Consider the following 21,526-nt stretch of genomic DNA (forward strand, 5'->3'; position numbering starts at 1 on the left):
TTAGGTACATTGTGTGATCTGTTGGCCTGTGTAGCTAAAATAAACAGGATTTTGCTGCTTTAAATGTATATATATGTCTATTGTAATTGATTCACTACAAATCCATTTGAATTGAAAACTGTTGCTTCTCGTGTCAAATATTGATATGCGATTAAAATGCGATTAATTTCTATTAATCTATTAATTTATTAATTTATAATTACAAAGCCTCTAATTATTTAGAAAAAAAAATGTTAATCACATCCCACCTCTAATATATACAGTATATTATATTAGATATATACTGTAGTAAATGAGGAATTCTTACCCAGGTCTCATACATGCTGTGGGGCTCAAGCTTCCTCAGGGTGGGCCTGCAATGAGAATGACAGAAAAACAAAACATCAGTCTTTACTCCTTCCTATGTCCGTACACGTATGATCTGTATCCTGTACGGCCTAGCCTGGCGGTTGTTCTGGTCTCCCATATCATCACCTGTCGTGCTCCTCGATGTAGTCCACGAGTTCAGCCTCCATGTAGGGCTTCCCTGGGATGGTGACGGGCTCCTCCATGAAAGGCTCGTAGAAGTCGACCTCGTTAAGGTTCAGCTTCAGCTTCTTGGCAAGCTGGGGTGGGGGGGGGGGGGGGGGGACAGGTAGGGAGTCAGGAGGGGACAGGTAGGGAGGGAGAGTTAAAGAGGTTAGATCAGCAGTGGGGGTAAAGGAGAGATTGCAGCAGGGGAGGCAGGTGAAGGTAGAAACAGGAGGACAGGCGTGTCTTGTAGTGGAATGGAATGGAATGAGGAATAGTGTTTGATACCATTCCTCATTCCATTCTATTCCATTCCATGCATAATAAGCAAGCCCTCCGATAGCTACCTCCACCAGGCTCCCCTGGTTAGCAGAGATAGTGTATGCACATCCAGCACGTTTTACATGTTCATCAAGTGTGTTCGGGTGTCTTCCGGTTATGGTGTGGTATAACATAATCAGATAAAGGAAAAAATCGAGTCTATGAAAAGTCTAAACAATGTGGGTGAATCTTAGTTTTTCTTTCCAGACAGTGGGAGACATGGATACAGTATATCATGTTTGGAACATGCTATCGCTTGTCCTGTCTGTCTTAGTTGGTAGAGCCATGGTGGCAGCAAAGCTTAGGTTGGGGGTTAGATTCCCGCTGGGACCATATATACAAAAAATGTACACCTGCACATCTTACTGTATGTACTATAAGTAGCTTTGGATAAAAGCGTCTACTAAAAGGCTCCCTGTGTCTCCGTACCTTGGCGTTAAAGGTGGCGTAGAACTTGATGAAGGGGTGGAACTCCTCGGCAGCATCATCATACTCAATGAAATCTGGAGAGATCAAAACGACACGAACCTCTGAAAATACTCATCACATATTCAGGCATTGTTTGAAAGACAGAAATGAAAAGATTTACTGTCACTACATTAGAATAAATTACAGTAGGACCCGCACACTCAAATGGTCACCAGACAACGTTTCCAGCCAACAAGGACCTTTTTCAGGTGATCTAAAAATAGGGTCATCTGAATCTTCACTCTTTATCTTTCTATATTTCCAATACCGCTGTTATCTCAAAAACAGACTTGTTCATCCTAGATTCCAGGTAAATCCAGTGGTAATCCCACTAGACCGGTGCGGCCCTGCCTGTACTTACGGGGGGATTTCTCGCTCTTGAAGTATCCAACCAGCTTGATATCCTCGTCAATGTTGTAGAAACCCTTCAGCTCACGCTCGTTGTCAATGATCTCCACGGGGTCCTCAATCACCTGTGGAGAGAGTGGGGGGCCGAGACGAGGGGAGAGGATTAAGGAAAGTTCAGCCAAGGAGAAGGACGGAGAAAGATTTGAAAGCAGATACTACATTTTTGTATTTGATGAGTAGAGCCACATGTTATCTCAGAGAAAGATCAAATGTGTCAGGTCACCTTCAGAGAGAGAGAAACAGGGTGAGGAAGAAAGAAGGAGAGAGAGAGGATGATACGGGGAGGATAGAGACAAGTTTGGCGTGGCATCAAAATGAGTGGGCCAGAAAAATGACTGGCATTTTGATCGTTGCTTGGAAGGGGCTCATGTCTCTCATTGCCACATCACGTACTGGCTATGTACTGACTGTAAGTTGCTCTGAATGAGACACTCTGCCAGATGACTGTAATGTTATGTAATAAAGTGTAATGTAATATACTTACATCATAGAGGAATTCCACCAGGGTGTCAGCGGCCAACTCTCCATCGTACTCGATGATCTCGTTATCGGCAAAGATGTAGATGCTCTCCACCTCATCCAGACCTGGGGAAGGAAGAGAAGACTTAGGGGACTGTTCATAGGGACTAGAGAAGGTGACAGGTTAGGGACTAGAGAAGGTGACAGGTTAAAGACTAGAGAAGGTGACAGGTTAAAGACTAGAGAAGGTGACAGGTTAGGGACTAGAGAAGGTGACAGGTTAAAGACTAGAGAAGGTGACAGGTTAAAGACTAGAGAAGGTGACAGGTTAAAGACTAGAGAAGGTGACAGGTTAGAGACTAGAGAAGGTGACAGGTTAAAGACTAGAGAAGGTGACAGGTTAAAGACTAGAGAAGGTGACAGGTTAAAGACTAGAGAAGGTGACAGGTTAAAGACTAGAGAAGGTGACAGGTTAAAGACTAGAGAAGGTGACAGGTTAAAGACTAGAGAAGGTGACAGGTTAAAGACTAGAGAAGGTGACAGGTTAAAGACTAGAGAAGGTGACAGGTTAGAGACTAGAGAAGGTGACAGGTTAAAGACTAGAGAAGGTGACAGGTTAAAGACTAGAGAAGGTGACAGGTTAAAGACTAGAGAAGGTGACAGGTTAAAGACTAGAGAAGGTGACAGGTTAAAGACTAGAGAAGGTGACAGGTTAAAGACTGGAGAAGGTGACAGGTTAAAGACTAGAGAAGGTGACAGGTTAAAGACTAGAGAAGGTGACAGGTTAAAGACTAGAGAAGGTGACAGGTTAAAGACTAGAGAAGGTGACAGGTTAAAGACTAGAGAAGGTGACAGGTTAAAGACTAGAGAAGGTGACAGGTTAAAGACTAGAGAAGGTGACAGGTTAAAGACTAGAGAAGGTGACAGGTTAAAGACTAGAGAAGGTGACAGGTTAGAGACTAGAGAAGGTGACAGGTTAAAGACTAGAGAAGGTGACAGGTTAAAGACTAGAGAAGGTGACAGGTTAAAGACTAGAGAAGGTGACAGGTTAAAGACTAGAGAAGGTGACAGGTTAAAGACTAGAGAAGGTGACAGGTTAAAGACTAGAGAAGGTGACAGGTTCAAGACTAGAGAAGGTGACATGTTAAAGACTAGAGAAGGTGACAGGTTAAAGACTAGAGAAGGTGACAGGTTAAAGACTAGAGAAGGTGACAGGTTAAAGACTAGAGAAGGTGACAGGTTAGAGACTAGAGAAGGTGACAGGTTAAAGACTAGAGAAGGTGACAGGTTAAAGACTAGAGAAGGTGACAGGTTAAAGACTAGAGAAGGTGACAGGTTAAAGACTAGAGAAGGTGACAGGTTAGAGACTAGAGAAGGTGACAGGTTAAAGACTAGAGAAGGTGACAGGTTAAAGACTAGAGAAGGTGACAGGTTAAAGACTAGAGAAGGTGACAGGTTAGAGACTAGAGAAGGTGACAGGTTAAAGACTAGAGAAGGTGACAGGTTAAAGACTAGAGAAGGTGACAGGTTAAAGACTAGAGAAGGGGACAGGTTAAAGACTAGAGAAGGTGACAGGTTAAAGACTAGAGAAGGTGACAGGTTAAAGACTGGAGAAGGTGACAGGCTAAAGACTAGAGAAGGTGACAGGTTAAAGACTAGAGAAGGTGACAGGTTAGGGACTAGAGAAGGTGACAGGTTAAGGACTAGAGAAGGTGACAGGTTAAAGACTAGAGAAGGTGACAGGTTAGGGACTAGAGAAGGTGACAGGTTAAAGACTAGAGAAGGTGACAGGTTAAGGACTAGAGAAGGTGACAGGTTAAAGACTAGAGAAGGTGACAGGTTAAAGACTAGAGAAGGTGACAGGTTAGAGACTAGAGAAGGTGACAGGTTAAAGACTAGAGAAGGTGACAGGTTAAAGACTAGAGAAGGTGACAGGTTAGAGACTAGAGAAGGTGACAGGTTAAAGACTAGAGAAGGTGACAGGTTAAAGACTAGAGAAGGTGACAGGTTAAAGACTAGAGAAGGTGACAGGTTAAAGACTAGAGAAGGTGACAGGTTAGAGACTAGAGAAGGTGACAGGTTAAAGACTAGAGAAGGTGACAGGTTAGAGACTAGAGAAGGTGACAGGTTAAAGACTAGAGAAGGTGACAGGTTAAAGACTAGAGAAGGTGACAGGTTAAAGACTAGAGAAGGTGACAGGTTAAAGACTAGAGAAGGTGACAGGTTAGAGACTAGAGAAGGTGACAGGTTAGGGACTAGAGAAGGTGACAGGTTAAAGACTAGAGAAGGTGACAGGTTAAAGACTTGAGAAGGTGACAGGTTAAAGACTAGAGAAGGTGACAGGTTAGAGACTAGAGAAGGTGACAGGTTAAAGACTAGAGAAGGTGACAGGTTAAAGACTGGAGAAGGTGACAGGTTAAAGACTAGAGAAGGTGACAGGTTAAAGACTAGAGAAGGTGACAGGTTAAAGACTAGAGAAGGTGACAGGTTAAAGACTAGAGAAGGTGACAGGTTAAAGACTAGAGAAGGTGACAGGTTAAAGACTAGAGAAGGTGACAGGTTAAAGACTAGAGAAGGTGACAGGTTAAAGACTAGAGAAGGTGACAGGTTAAAGACTAGAGAAGGTGACAGGTTAAAGACTAGAGAAGGTGACAGGTTAGGGACTAGAGAAGGTGACAGGTTAAAGACTAGAGAAGGTGACAGGTTAAAGACTAGAGAAGGTGACAGGTTAAAGACTAGAGAAGGTGACAGGTTAAAGACTAGAGAAGGTGACAGGTTAAAGACTAGAGAAGGTGACAGGTTAAAGACTAGAGAAGGTGACAGGTTAAAGACTAGAGAAGGTGACAGGTTAAAGACTAGAGAAGGTGACAGGTTAAAGAAGGGAGAAGGTGACAGGTTAAAGACTAGAGAAGGTGACAGGTTAAAGACTAGAGAAGGTGACAGGTTAAAGACTAGAGAAGGTGACAGGTTAGAGACTAGAGAAGGTGACAGGTTAGAGACTAGAGAAGGTGACAGGTTAGAGACTAGAGAAGGTGACAGGTTAAAGACTAGAGAAGGTGACAGGTTAAAGACTAGAGAAGGTGACAGGTTAAAGACTAGAGAAGGTGACAGGTTAAAGACTAGAGAAGGTGACAGGTTAAAGACTAGAGAAGGTGACAGGTTAAAGACTAGAGAAGGTGACAGGTTAAAGACTAGAGAAGGTGACAGGTTAAAGACTAGAGAAGGTGACAGGTTAAAGACTAGAGAAGGTGACAGGTTAAAGACTAGAGAAGGTGACAGGTTAAAGACTAGAGAAGGTGACAGGTTAAAGACTAGAGAAGGTGACAGGTTAAAGACTAGAGAAGGTGACAGGTTAAAGACTAGAGAAGGTGACAGGTTAGAGACTAGAGAAGGTGACAGGTTAAAGACTAGAGAAGGTGACAGGTTAAAGACTAGAGAAGGTGACAGGTTAGAGACTAGAGAAGGTGACAGGTTAGAGACTAGAGAAGGTGACAGGTTAAAGACTAGAGAAGGTGACAGGTTAAAGACTAGAGAAGGTGACAGGTTAAAGACTAGAGAAGGTGACAGGTTAGGGACTAGAGAAGGTGACAGGTTAAAGACTAGAGAAGGTGACAGGTTAAAGACTAGAGAAGGTGACAGGTTAAAGACTAGAGAAGGTGACAGGTTAAAGACTAGAGAAGGTGACAGGTTAAAGACTAGAGAAGGTGACAGGTTAAAGACTAGAGAAGGTGACAGGTTAGGGACTAGAGAAGGTGACAGGTTAAAGACTAGAGAAGGTGACAGGTTAGAGACTAGAGAAGGTGACAGGTTAAAGACTAGAGAAGGTGACAGGTTAGAGACTAGAGAAGGTGACAGGTTAAAGACTAGAGAAGGTGACAGGTTAAAGACTGGAGAAGGTGACAGGTTAGAGACTAGAGAAGGTGACAGGTTAGAGACTAGAGAAGGTGACAGGTTAGAGACTAGAGAAGGTGACAGGTTAAAGACTAGAGAAGGTGACAGGTTAAAGACTAGAGAAGGTGACAGGTTAAAGACTAGAGAAGGTGACAGGTTAAAGACTAGAGAAGGTGACAGGTTAAAGACTAGAGAAGGTGACAGGTTAAAGACTAGAGAAGGTGACAGGTTAAAGACTAGAGAAGGTGACAGGTTAAAGACTAGAGAAGGTGACAGGTTAAAGACTAGAGAAGGTGACAGGTTAGAGACTAGAGAAGGTGACAGGTTAAAGACTAGAGAAGGTGACAGGTTAGAGACTAGAGAAGGTGACAGGTTAAAGACTAGAGAAGGTGACAGGTTAAAGACTAGAGAAGGTGACAGGTTAGAGACTAGATAAGGTGACAGGTTAAAGACTAGAGAAGGTGACAGGTTAAAGACTAGAGAAGGTGACAGGTTAAAGACTAGAGAAGGTGACAGGTTAAAGACTAGAGAAGGTGACAGGTTAAAGACTAGAGAAGGTGACAGGTTAAAGACTAGAGAAGGTGACAGGTTAGAGACTAGAGAAGGTGACAGGTTAGGGACTAGAGAAGGTGACAGGTTAAAGACTAGAGAAGGTGACAGGTTAGAGACTAGAGAAGGTGACAGGTTAAAGACTAGAGAAGGTGACAGGTTAAAGACTAGAGAAGGTGACAGGTTAAAGACTACAGAAGATGACAGGTTAAAGACTAGAGAAGGTGACAGGTTAAAGACTAGAGAAGGTGACAGGTTAGAGACTAGAGAAGGTGACAGGTTAAAGACTAGAGAAGGTGACAGGTTAAAGACTAGAGAAGGTGACAGGTTAGAGACTAGAGAAGGTGACATGTTAAAGACTAGAGAAGGTGACAGGTTAAAGACTAGAGAAGGTGACAGGTTAGAGACTAGAGAAGGTGACATGTTAAAGACTAGAGAAGGTGACAGGTTAAAGACTAGAGAAGGTGACAGGTTAGGGACTAGAGAAGGTGACAGGTTAAAGACTAGAGAAGGTGACAGGTTAGGGACTAGAGAAGGTGACAGGTTAGGGCCTAGTGAGGGTGACAGATTAGTGCTGTGGATAGGGCCTAGTGAAAATTATTTCAGGGGATGAAGCAGAGGAGAAATTGTTGAACATGACTCCCCCTACAGATTGAATAACACAAGACGCCTGACCTGTGTCTCAAGAACCTGTAAACCTCAGTCAAGTTCAAGGACAAACCTTTATTGTCCAATTTAGCTTTGGCTTTGTTGTGTCTGTTTTGTGCCCAATCACAGATAAACATCTCATGTTTTCCATTTTGACGTTCCAAGTTCAAAACGTTAGTGTTCATTTTCGGTTTGGCATTCATTTTATATCCTCATTTACAGTAAACCTTCCCTGTGATTTACTTGTTTGTATGTTTTATTGCCTACACGTGTATCATAAAGTGGGATAAGGTATCATAACGTTCAAATAGGGCACAGGCTTTATTGTTAAACTATTATTTATTATATTACTATTACTACCATGCCGTGCTGACATGCCCTCTCACCTTACTTTCATGTCTGTCTTCACTATCTGTCCAATAAAAACTAATGCACTTTGACTCAGGGTGCGTGACTGATTTACCCACAGTATACATATGAATGTCACAGTCCTAGCAGCTATCAGCATTGTTCTCTATTAATGTTCTATCGGTTTAAAAAACCAAAAAAACAGAGGCTTACTCATAAACAATTACTTTAAAATTCTTAATTCATCAGTTTGTGTTGGAGCACTCTAACGTGATTTCTGAGTACTCTTCCAAGACAAGCTGAAGAAACAGTCATTTCTAAAGTATTTGTTTACAAGTAAGCCCCATGACTTTAGGTTGAAAATGGCTTTAGGCTGAAAATATGTGTTATACATTTAGATCAGTCACTCAAATCACTCAGATGTGCATCTTTTCATTCAAACCCCAACAGGTGTTGAGTACAACTAACGACCACAAGAGGGCAGCATTTAGTCTGGGTTCATGTTTGCCACTGAAGCAGGTCTCAGTTATGTCCATGCTCATAGTCTATTGTATGCACAGCAGTGGGGCTGGTGGAGGTAGAAATCGGAGGATGGCCTCAATGTAATGCATGGAATGAAATGAAGGATGTTATCAAACTGTTATCAGTGTGTTTCTGCGTACACCAGCCCCCACTGATACATTGTACAATACGCCCTGAAGTTGGCTATAAGTATAAGTATAAGATATAAAAATCTCCTCAGGTGGAAAGTGTTATGTTGTGTTATGAACCACCATGTTGTTTAGGCTCTGTGGCCACTCAGTTTGGCAGACAGTTCTACGACTGTACAGTGGCTGGTGCATTACAATGAGCTCGTCCTCCGATTTCTACCTCTACCAGCCTCCTGTGTACAGCACCGTACAGTATATGCATGTGAAGGACATGAGATGTAATCATGATCCCTATGACTCATGTCCACAGCTCTTACGATGGAATATGGCCATGGAAATGTAGTGGAAAGGTGCATTGATAGGAGTATTCTTTTTTCTTTTTTAAATGTATCCTTTTTTTATTCAAAGAAGTCCCTTTGAGACCAAAGTCTCATTGACGGGAGCATTTGTGATTACTTGATTGATCGATTGATTTTGATGATGAAAGTGGAATCAGAGATGAAAGAAGGTCTAATACCCAGCTTCTTGGCGACTGCTGCGTCCTTCTTCTCATCCACGAGACCGAATCCAATGTCCTCATCGTCAAGATCATCCAGAACCTGGGCAGCAAGCTGTAGAGAGAGGGGGGGGGGAGAGAGAGAGTGAGAGAGAGAGAGAGGGCGGGGGGGGGGAGAAAAATAGTTAGAATTTTGTTAGTGTTATTTCAAACCTTTCTCCGAACCTCTGCTCAGCATTTAAAAACACTTTGATTTTGCTGAGCTCATAGCATAGCAGCCAGTGTTTATAAATGTGCTCTCACCTAAGACTTGTCTGCTCAGCACACCAATTCAGTCACAGACACATACTGTATGACGGCACTCGACTGAATGAAAAACATATTTCCCATGTAAGCAGCACACCCCCCCGACCACAGGGTTTCCTCTCTCTACTTTCAAGGCCTTAAAAGCAAAAGCCTTGGAGCGCTGCCTTGCACTTTCTAATTCTGAGTGAAACTGGAGCCAACGTTTGACAGTCGTCTCGGCCAATGGGAGAGATGCATAGGCAGCCGGGGGAGAGAGAGAGAGAGAGGGGGAAAAGGGTAACAGAAGGGTGGGACCTGTTCCAACTGTGTCGACGGAACGAGACGCCTTGACAGGTGCAGCTGAACGGATCACGCTTTGTAAAAGAAAACTCCCATCCTCTGCTGTTAGAAACACACACGTACGCACACACACACACACACACACACACACACACACATACGTGTGCGCGCACATGCAGACACACACACACACACACACACACTCTCACACACACACACACACACACACACACACACACACACACAGTCTCACACTCACACACACACACACACACACACACACATACATTCACATATTTCGAAATACAAATTGTGCAGATTATATCCTCTAGAAGCCAGCAAACTATAGTAATATACTGAAAACGTACAATTGACACCCATTCCATTAATAGAGAAAACGAAACTTTCTATCATAGAAATGTGTACTGTACTACTCATGTCTATGTATGAATGCAGAATGCAGCCAATTTCCTAATGTCCCTTATGTCCTTTGAATGAATGAATGAATGAATGAATTAATTAATGAATGGTCTTTATTGTCATTGCTATAGTACAGGTACCAAACAACGAAATTTGGGAGGGGTGGCTCCCCTGGTGCTAGGAAAGAAAAAAAAAACTAAAAAAACAAGAAGGGAAAGGAGCTGGTTTACATAAATAAAGGCTATGTACACTATCCACTATACTATACTGTACAGATAAGACGACTAGGGTTGTCATATTGCACATAGTGTTATTGCACATTCATTTAAAGTGTTGCAGTTTGTTTTCATTCCAAATCCATCTAGCCTGGATATTACTGTAAGTATCCACACAGGCAAACAGTCATCACCCCACATATCTAGTATCAGAAGCCACAGATCGTGGTTCGGCCTACACTTCATCTCATCTCATCTGACCCAGGTCACATCATCAGCAGCCCTGAGACCTTGTCCCATCACTTCAGACATCAAACCAAGATGGCCTCCTTCCTGAAGTATACAGTACAGTAAAGCTGATGGGACAAGTTCTGCACTCTTCAAGCAATGCCTCGGGGGACAGCATCTCTGCTATGCTTGGAGATGTTGAAGATGGATGGATGGATGGATGGATGGATGGGTGAGTGGATGGATGGATGTGTGGGTGGCTGGATGGGTGAGTGGGTGGGTGGATGGATGGATGGATGGGTAGATGGATATGTGGGTGGATGGGTGGATGGGTGAATAGAGAGATGGATGAATGGATGCATGGATGGATGGATGGATGGATAGATGGATGGACAGATGGGTTAAAATGAATGGGTTAGATCAGCTCTATATTTGAATGGTTTTGCTCATGTCCTCCTCTGCCATGGTGAGTACAGTAAAACAGCTTGATTGGCCACACATTCATCGATACAATAACAGAGATGCACAGCCTCAGTATCAGCCCAAGCTTCTGGGCCCCCGGGAGTTAAAAACGTTTAATCAGAATGATCCGGATTCTTTTTGTTGTGATCCAAGATCAGATCTATCTGGCAAAGATGGATTTCCCCAGTACTACTCAAAATCTACCATATAAACCTGATGCTGGATCGCAATTAAAAAGAATCTGGATAATTCTGTGGTAGATTAAAGGTTTTGAACCCCTGGGCCCTGGGGTGTGGAGGCAGCTTGTAGAGCACGGGGGGGGGGGGTCAAACTCAACTCCTGAATGGCTGCAGTGTCTGATCGTTTCCAGGCCTTTCCCTTTGGGGCGGCTGTGGCGCAGGAGGTAGAGCCGGCGTCTAACGATCGCAAGGTCAGCAGATCGGCGGCTCGAACGTGGTGTCCTTGGGCAAGACACGGAGCCCCAAATCGTTCCCAATGAGCGGGCCAGTGCCTTGCATGGTAGCTTGCCGCCATTGGTGTGTGAATGGGTGAATGAGACACCATTCTAAAGGTCAGCGATTTGGAATAAGGCGCTATATAAGTCAGTCCGTTTACCTTTCATGACTGTTTGAAGACCTGGGAAACCAACAGGGTGAGTGTCTTCCAGGGGAGGCTGGTGGAGGTAGAAATCGGACGACGGGGTCACTGCAACGCATGGAATGGAATGAGGAACGGTATGAAACACACACACACATGTTTCACACGGTTCTTCACTCCGTTCCAGGCATGACAAAGAGCCTGTCCTTCGAAGTCTACCTCCGCCGGCCTCCTCTGGTGTCTTCCTGGTCCTCGTCCAATCGATGGGAAGGGCAAGGGAAAGACAACGGCAGAAAAAACCCCTAAACATTCAGACACTGCTGCCCTCGAGGCCTTGTGTTTGGCGCGTCCCCATTGCAGAGGGACGGTGGTGGTGGGAGCACCTGGTCATACCTGGTACGTCAGGGCAGCGGGACTGGTGAGCAGCTGCAGAGAGAAGTCGTGCTTTAGGTCACAGGACAACAGGAGATTTTGAAGATGTGACAACTCAGTTCAGGAGATGTGACAACTCGGTTCAGGAGATGTGACAACTCAGTACAGTAAACATGTTTTTGGGGACAGTGTTTGGGGACTGTTATCCATACTTCCATGGATATCCTTAGATTTATTTTAGTATTATTTAAGTATGGAAACGAGTATACAGAGATTTGCAGTTGAGGCTGGTGGAGGTAGAAATCGGAGGACAGGCTCATTGTAATGCATGGAATGGAATGAGGAATGGTATCAACGTGTGTTACAATGAACCAATCCTCTGATCTCTACCTCCACATGCCTCCCCTGCAGTATGGTTAGCCAATATATTACCATGTCATCATACTGTCCTTCGTAGTAAGTTAGTGTTGATATTAAGACAGTAGTCATGACATCACAGTCGGCAGTCGAACACAGAACTGTTTTACAGCGCCAGAGCCAGGACCGGTAATGGAACACAGAGCTGTTTACCAGCACTAGAGCCAGGACAGGTAATGGTTTTTGATTGATTGAAAACTTTATTAGAAGATTTGCAGAAGTAGGTACATGAAAGTACATATTACATACAAGGTCAACTAACAGGATAAAAACCCAAGAAAGCCACTGGCTTATTTCAATTGGGGTCCTTGATTCTCAATTCATCGTTACATGTAAGACAGACAAAAAAACTAGTACTATCTACAAGATAATACAGACAAATAACTATTACTATCTACAAGATAAAAATACATCCATCATGGGAAGAACAATACAACAAAACATAAGGTATGTACAGCGGGTAGGACAGGTGGGGACATACACCACAGGTGGGGGCGGGGGACAAAACACAAAGTATGTACAGTGGGTAGTTCGGGTCTTTTAATCTGATTTTTGATTTGGAACACAGAGCTGTTTACCAGCACTAGAGCCAGGACCGGTAATGGAACACAGAGAGGCACAGAGAACGCCAGAGTAGAGAACAAAACCAAAGCTAATGGACGACCATGTGACATTTTTACATAGCATACAAGCACTCCCTAAACCTGAAAGCTTTTGTTCAGACCTTTAACTAAGCGGACAAACACATCGCCCCGTCCCACCCCCCCCTTCCCGTCCCAAAACACACAGCCCCCACCGCTTTCTCCTGTCGCCTGTCCCTACCCGATACCCCCCCAGGCACAGCCATATTAGTCACACGGGGGTATTTATACAGTAGGAGTCAGGGGGGTAAGGAGCTGGATTTTGCGGAGTAGGGGGGGGGGGGGGGGGGGGGGGGTGAGGGCCAAGGAGCTGCCGATGGGGGGTGAGGGGAGGGGTGTCTGGGGCAAAGCAGGCTGTCCTACAGCTATATAAGGGCATGCATGAGCCATGACCAGGGCTGGACAAGAGAAGAGAAGACGGGGGAGCTTAGTTACATGTAGGTGGGGAAGGGGGGGGCGGAAAGGGGAGGAAGGAGGGAGGAATGGGGGAGGAAGGAGGGAGGAAGACATCGGATACACAAGCTAACACTCCCTCTGGTCTGTCAGCACATTAATCATCTTCTCAGAGTTTCTCACACTTTCTATTTACCTCGTATTCACTTCTTTATGGTCCTCTCTGTCTACCCCCCCCCCCCTCTCTGTATTGCACACACGGACGCATGCACACATGCACACAAATACACACACACACACACACATGCACACACACACACACACACACACACACATACACACGCACGCATGTACACACACACACACACATGCATACACACAAACACACGCATACACACACACACTCTCTTTCTGTCTCTTACCACCTCTCTCTCTCTATCTCTCTCTCGCACATATGCACACACACACACAAAAACACATACACGCACACTCACTCTCTTTCTGTGTCTTACCACCTCTCTCTCACTCTCTCTATCTCTACACACGCACACACACACACACGCACGCATACAAACACACACACACACACTCTCTCTCTCTCTCTCTCTCTCTCTCTCTCTCTACCTCACTTCTCCCCCCCCCCGCCCCCAGTCTCCCCACCCCCCCACCTGTCCATGCCAATGTGACTGCCAGGAGATGGGGTGAGTCCTTGGCCCCCTCTCTGCTGTCCGGCTACAGTCTTGGTGTGTGAGATGAGATCAGATGAGATCTGGGGCGCAGTGCCACAATGAGGTGTCAGAATCAGAAACGTGCCCCTTGGGGGGGTGGGGGATGGGGTGTTGGGTGGGGGTGAGTGGGGGGGTTGGGTGGGGTGAGTGGGGGTGGGGGTGGGGGGTTGGGTGGGGGTGGGTGGGGTGTTGGATAGGTGAGGGGATGAATGAATGAATGAATGGTCTTTATTGTCATTGCTACAGTACAGGTACCAAACAACGACATTTAGGAGGGGTGGCTCCCCTGGTGTTAGGAAAGAAAAAAAAACACTTTAAAATAAAAAATATAGGATAGGTGGGGGGTGGGGGCGGAGGATTAGTGAAGGGGTGTCTGTCTGTTGAGAGACCCACAAATATTATCATTAAACACAACATTATTAGAGACTTAGAGTCTTCATTACGAAGCTACCTTATTTGAATGAAGGATCTGGAGTAGACAACAAGGGACAAACAGTGACTCAGTATCACATAATGTGATTCTATGTTTTTTATTATTTCTTTTCATATTTTTTTGGTTTATCCTTCACTAAACACAAAGCGACGGACTAAATCACACTTTCAGTGTGGATTCTCAATTAATTATTTTTAGTTGGGGACTCATCTTAATCAAGGTCCAATCAAGTGGCCCCAAAGAGGTAAAGTGTTCCTATGAGGTAGATGACAAAGGGACAAACAGTGACTCAGTATCACATAATGTGATTACAGGGTCTGGGTGATTTGGAAGAGTGAGGAAACAGATTTCATAACAAAGGACGCTCAAACTGGAATGACCTTCATCCCTCCATTCCTCCATCGTTCCATCTCTCTATCCCTCCATCTCTCCATCCCTCCATCCCTATATCCCTCCATTTCTCTATCCCTCCATCCCTCCATCCCTTAAAATAGCTGTATAGGGTCACTCTACCCTTCCTCTGTGCCTGTTTCAATTGGAGGCGCATCCTTGTCCCTGTCAACGTGGTCCTGGCTAAGTGGTCCTGTGTGTATGTGTGTGTGTGTGTGTGTGTGTGTGTGTGTGTGTTTGTGAATAGTAGGAGACACAGTAGAAGAACCTGATTAACACAGAAGACAATAGACCTACACTACAGTATAAGCTAAAGCCATCGAATGATTACATCCAGTTTAGATATCACAGGTTGAACAGCCTTTTATCTGATCACATTTGCACCAAAGGAATTGGCAAGGAAGGATTTAAAAAGGGTACTTAAACCTTTGCTGGCTGGGCTACATTGTTTAATAACAGTGTTGATGCAATCCAAGGCCACAGTTCCAGTGCTTCATCAATAACCATTCAAGAACTGTTGAAAGTAGTTCAGATGACACACCATTGCCTTCTCTCCTTCGCTACCACTACTAGTGCTTTTTAGTCCCAACACAAACTCAAGCTCAAACTCTCATCTCAAACTCTCATCTCAAACTCTCAAACTCAAACAAAACTCAAATCAAAACTCTTCTGGGGTTGTCTTACCTTGTGTGCACCAAACCTTGCTATGTCAAAGCTACGACTCAACTTCACACACACGAATAAAAAAATATTCACAACAGAAGGCTTAATAAGAACACTAAGAAAACCAGAGGAAAATGTTCCAAGCTACACAGTAAATTAGTCATGGATGCTGTAACGCACCAAGACACTCTATACCAACACATTGCATAACACTCCACTGTTCGGTCGTTAAAGATTCAGAACACAAAATGCACACGGAACCTTATGCAGAGGCACGCAAATACACACTACACTATGTTTTGCACACACACACACACACACGCAGAGCACAACGCAGAGACACACGCGCACACTGTACGGAGCTATTGAGCTAGCTATTGAGGCACACAAGCAAACACTACGCACTACACTACGCAGAAGTAGACAAACACACACTACACACTACACTATGCAGATGTGCACAAACACATTATGTACAAGACCCTGTGACATACCAGCGTCATGTCCAGGGGGTGTACTTGTACATCAAGCCGCCTGACACTACGGAAACAGGAGATAGGCTCCTGCCCCCTAAGGGCCATTAGGCTAGAGAGAACCATCAGTTCTTAAGGCTACTTACTTACACAACACAACAACCACAGATGGGTATAAATATGTTAATGTTAATGTGTAGCATGTGGGTGGGGTTGAAAAAATGTTATTTATAATAACTGTGTTTACCACAGTTTATCCGTTTAAAGTTGTGTTCTATAAATGTCTCATCTTTCTGGCCAAAATGGTTACCCATACTCTTGTTTGTGGACTGTTTGGAGGGTAAAAAGGAAAGTTATTGAAGGTACCTTTACACAGCTTTTCACTACAAATAATTGTCATTCTGTATTAATTTCAGAAAAGACACAAACCCATTATGTGCGTGTTGCCGGGTAGGTGAGGAGGCGTGCAGGGTGTAGAGGTCCTCCACCATCTGTCAGTGACTCATGTTGACAACATGGGCTCCATCTCAAATGTCACACGCCAAACCAGCCAATTTTCTTGAAGAAACTGAGAGTGTGACCATTTTTATCTCAACTTCAGAGGCACAACAGAATGAGTTTAGAAGTATAATACAGTAACACATAGGCCTGAGATGAGAACTTTAGGAGCCTAAAGCGGAGGCTGGTGGAGGCAGCAATCGGAGGATGGGCTCATTGTAATGCATGGAATGAAATGTGGAATGGTATCAAACATGTGTTGAGTGTGTGAGTGTGTGTGTGTGAGTGTGTGTGTGTGTGTGTGTGTGTGTGTGTGTGTGTGTGTGTGTGTGTGTGTGTGCGTGTGTGTGTGTGTGTGTGTGTGAGTGTGTTATGGTCACTGGGTGCTCTGTCTGGTGCCTGGGGTGAGGTAAAACAAAGACAAAACGTGGAGCTTAAAATGTAACTAGGTACTTTGCTCCCCTGCCTTTCCCCCACATTTCCCGACATGAATAAGAGATATAAATATGTTGTTCTTCCATTCAAAAGACAGAGAGAATGAGAGAGAGAGAGGGAGAGGGAGAGAGAGAGAGAGACAGAGGGAGAGAAAGAGAGGGAGAGAGAGAGAGAGAGTTAGAGAGACAGAGGGAGGGAAAGAGAGGGAGAGAGAGAGAGGGAGAGAGAGAGGGAGAGTGTTATCATTCATAAATCATTAGGCCCTACAGAGAAGTACACCCTTTTACAACACAACAGCAATGTATGTCCTCAAGGCTTTAAGTGCAATACAATGGAACGTGTCACGTTGCCGCTGCCTGTGACTAAATCCAGTAACAATCCCCCAGTGACCCTTAAACACACACACACACACACACACACACACACGCACACACACACACACGCACACACACACACACACACACACACGCACACACACACACACGCACACACAATCAGGGGAGGCTGGTTCCATGTGTTTGCTACCATTCCTCATTACCTCATACCTCCACCAGCCTCCCCTGATCACACAACCTGGTCTTCTTCTCTGCATTCCTCCTCATGTTCTAGAGATTTTATTTAAACAGCAAATAATGTAAAGACCTCAAAACACTCAGCTTCGACTGGTATTCCATTGCACACATGCAAAGCTGCATACAATGGCGACAATTACAGCATAATCTGCTGGAGCTATTAAAGTAGCTGGTACAGTAGTTTCATTAACTCAGACTCTCCTTTCAATCGAGAGATGAAATACTGGATATCCGAGATTGAGTAGCAAGTAACAATCAGCAACAAATCACTACTGTTAACTGCACTGTACCACCATCTCCACTAGAGGGCAGACTCTGTGCAAACACAGATAGATAGAGAGATCGGTAGATAGAGAGAGAGAGAGAGAGAGAGAGAGAGAGAGAGAGAGAGACAGATAGATAGATAGATAGATAGATAGATAGATAGATAGATAGATAGATAGATAGATAGATAGATCTGTCTAGAGAGACATATAGAGAGGCAGAGTGACACATAGAGACACATAGAGACACATAGAGACAGATAGAGAGACACATAGAGAGACACATAGAGACACATAGAGAGACACATAGAGAGACACATAGAGAGACACATAGAGGCAGAGAGACACATAAAGAGGCATAGAGACACATAGAGACAGATAGAGACAGATAGAGACAGATAGAGACAGATAGAGAGACACATAGAGAGGCATAGAGACACAGATAGACACATAGAGACACACATAGAGAGACACATAGAGAGGCATAGAGACACAGATAGACACATAGAGGCAGATAGAGAGACACATAGAGAGCTGTCAAGCTGATGTCAGAGCGGCACAGTGCCCTGACAATCAGGATGGATGGAGGAGAGATGAATGGTTGGGTTTCAGGATTCGGTTGGCGATGGGGGTTAAATTTAGCCCCACATCTACAGCGGCCGGCCCTCTGCCAGCACAGCGACTGTTTTGGCCCTTCTTTGGGAGCTGCTGACAGGTACTGCGCAGTACTCATGGCTGCTTGCTTTCACCCCAGCCAACACTGCAGCATCCTGGGCAACAGGGGCTTAGCTCGGGCCTAGCGGTGTGGCTAGCTGCATAGAGGACTGGGATATGGCACAATCTGACAATAGAGTCGAACAAAGAGCATGGAGAATCGTGTGGTATAGTTCAAGTTTAAGTTCAAATAATGTTTATTATCCCCACAAGGGGGATATTTTATTGGCTGAAATTCAGCGTTAAAGAGGTATATACATCTGTTGTATGTCCTAGCAACTACAAGCTGTACAGCAGTTGTGTTAGTCCACAGGACAATGTGCTTGCTATTATTGTTTGTTGACATAAGCAAGCTTTCTATGCGTTGCCAGAATTAGGCAACAGCTCATGGGTGTAAACTATTTCAAGTATATTGCATTATTACAGCATATCAATATATTGTATCAGCTGGTTTATTTTCTGGCATTCTGAGAAGCTATACTTGTAGAAAGTTTTATTCGGTGGTTTGATACCATTCTATTCCATGCATCACAATGAGACTGTCCTTTGGAGAATATTTTTTTTAGTAATAATAATAATAATAACTTTTATTTGTATAGCGTATTGTATATAATCATATAATATAATATAATCTACTGCATACTACTGGATTACTTGTATACCATTGGAATAATTTACTACAGTACTGTACTGTATTACAGTATATTGCATTTCATATCATTGTACTTTGCACAGCATTTCTTGCACTATTGAAGCCACTGTAAAACATCACTTTATTACTTTATCAATGTAGGGATACTTATTTTACCTACTTACTTATGACTGTGTTTTTTGTATCTGAATGCCAAAGATTTTTACTCTTGTGTACAGTAAGTATTATCCTTGTGATTGATGTGCCATAAATCTCTCTCTCTCTCTCTCTCTCTCTCTCTCTCTCTCTATCTCTCTGTCTCTCTCTCTTGCGTGCACACACAAACACACACACACACACACACACACACACACACACTGTCCTACCTTCTCATTCCACATAGTTCGCATTGGGAAAGTGCTACGAATGTGGCTATTAAGAAATAATAAGAAATAATCATAAATATTTAAAACTAACGACATCATGGAGGGTTTGTCCACCAGGTACACACGCACTGCATAAAAGTGTAATTAAGAATCCCAACAATGATACAGAAGTGCAGTTAATAGGGAATCACTACAGTAGTATGTGAGACCCATTATGTTCATCGTGTAAAAATAAATACAAATGTTCTTCTGGTGAGTGTAAATAGCCGACAATAAAACAACAACTTGTCAACAAAAGCAAAGTAATAATATAAACAACAGGTGTGTCCTTCACCAGACAGAACCACCTGACCCCCCTCTGCCCGACTGGCGATGCACAGACTCCTCCTCTATCAAACAGAGGAGGTGTCAGCAGCCTATTGGTTCATAAATGCAGTATCCAATCATATCACATCATCCATCACATAGCATTTAGCACTCTTAACTGTCACTGACCAATTTGTCTCCTTTGGTTCCTCTTTTTGACTGGTGTGGTGTGCAGGTGTGGTGTGCAAAAAAGGTTGATGTAAACAAACATGTTGTTACTGCCAGGGTGGCAGATTTGGCGGCTGTGGCTCAGGATGTAGAGCCGGCGACTAATGATCGCAAGGTCGCAGATCGGCGGTTCAACCCACGGCTGGCCACATGTCGAGGTGTCCTTGGGCAAGACATTGAACCCCAAATTGCTCCCACTGAGTGGGCCGGCGCCTTGCATGGTAGCTTGCTGCCATTGGTGTGTGAATGTGTGTGTGAATGGGTGAATGAGAGGCCGTTGTAAAGCGCTTTGGAATAAGGTGCTATATAAGTCAGTCCATTTACCATTTATTTCTGAAAAAAGCCTTCTCCTTTAAGGCCTTTTTTTCGGGAACCAAGAAGTGGCAAAAGAACACAGACATACAGTACTACCATGGAGAGGTTCAGGCCAAAGAACAGGACGGATTATAATGACATTTTGTCCTGTCACAAGTTGTCATATGGGGACAGAAACACACACATTCTGTGTAAACTCTGTGTTTTAGTGTCCCCTCTCTCCCTGAGGTAACATGGCCAATGTACTGTAGCTATGGGATGATTTAAATGTGCCATCCTCACTCTCTCTCCACGTGGGTGCCGTTGGGCACCTCTGCTACCTCTGAGATGATACAAGGTAATGAGCTCCATATTCCACTCTGGCTGGGAGATCAGAGATAAATTATAAATTAAATGGCTAAATCTCTGTGTCAGTCAGGGATAGGGTTAACAGAGGTGACATGTGGGCTCCCGGGTCACTTGATGACAAACTCGAAAGGAGACGATGTGGCAACACAATCAAAGCTGTCAGACCACAAGCTATTCATTGTCTTCTTTTTTGGGATAGTTTGCAAGGATACATGTATGGTTAGAGTTAAGGGTATATTTAGAGGTTGAATCACCCTTTGCTGTTAGGAAACGCCGTGTCCGCCCTTTTCAGCATCCCCTCCTTAGGAAACTCTGTGTCCGTCCATCTGACCACGGCCACAGAATGACGACCTGCCGGCCGGCTCTGCGTGCTTTGGTCGAGCCTCCCTGTGAGTACCTGATCCTCTGTGGACGGAGTCCACGTCTTCCTGTGGCCTGTTTATTCCCTGGCCTATCGGTGGACAGGGATTTGTGGAACGTGGTCAGGAAGTAGAGGAGTGTGGTGGGGTAGAGCTGTGGAACTCTAGGGCTGCGGGAATATTTGAATCATCCCATTTTAGTGCAGCGGAATTTGGAATGAATAAAACACAAGCTCTGGAGTGCAATGAGGCCTTTAAATTCCCTATCGACCAAACCCCTCCATCCTCTCCATGCTTATGCTCTCCGATCCGATTGTTGCCATGACAGCCCTTCCACCTATCTCCATCCATTAACATCAATGCATGAGATGGAAACATGGAAATCCAAGGTGCGTACTGTACAGCCAAGTGGGTCTGATGTCATCGGATCTGCTCCTCTTGAGAACTGCACTTAAAACACACTTACTAGAAGCCTTCATGAAAACCTGTTGTACTGCACACAGTTGGCTCATGGAAAGCTTCCTGCATGACTAATGAAGTAATAGTCAAAATTCATAGCAACACAGACAAGATTGATATTAAGGTTAAAACAGCTACAGGCCCAGAGATATAGGCCCAAGAGCTGTGTGCTTGTAGATGGGAGATGGGGCTGGGGGATATCAAAGCATTCTGTGGCCTGTAGGACAGAGACTGGTGCAGAGTGGTA

General features: G+C 44.3%; 1 protein-coding gene across 1 annotated transcript in view; it reads right to left on the reverse strand.

The window, feature by feature from the left end:
- Positions 1-21,526, reverse strand: part of casq1b (calsequestrin 1b) — a gene marked incomplete at both ends in the record, with an annotated part of 28,905 nt that overhangs the window by 1,775 nt on the left and 5,604 nt on the right. The window contains 7 exons of the mRNA XM_080543892.1: positions 308-353; positions 475-605; positions 1,261-1,334; positions 1,661-1,772; positions 2,192-2,292; positions 8,770-8,863; positions 11,649-11,681. Of these exons, the coding sequence (XP_080400018.1) occupies positions 308-353; positions 475-605; positions 1,261-1,334; positions 1,661-1,772; positions 2,192-2,292; positions 8,770-8,863; positions 11,649-11,681 (591 nt within the window). The remainder of the gene's footprint in view (positions 1-307; positions 354-474; positions 606-1,260; positions 1,335-1,660; positions 1,773-2,191; positions 2,293-8,769; positions 8,864-11,648; positions 11,682-21,526) is intronic.

Source organism: Nansenia antarctica (assembly GCF_963989245.1).
Source record: "Nansenia antarctica genome assembly, chromosome: 13".
In the NCBI taxonomy this organism is placed as follows: Eukaryota; Metazoa; Chordata; class Actinopteri; order Argentiniformes; family Microstomatidae; genus Nansenia; species Nansenia antarctica.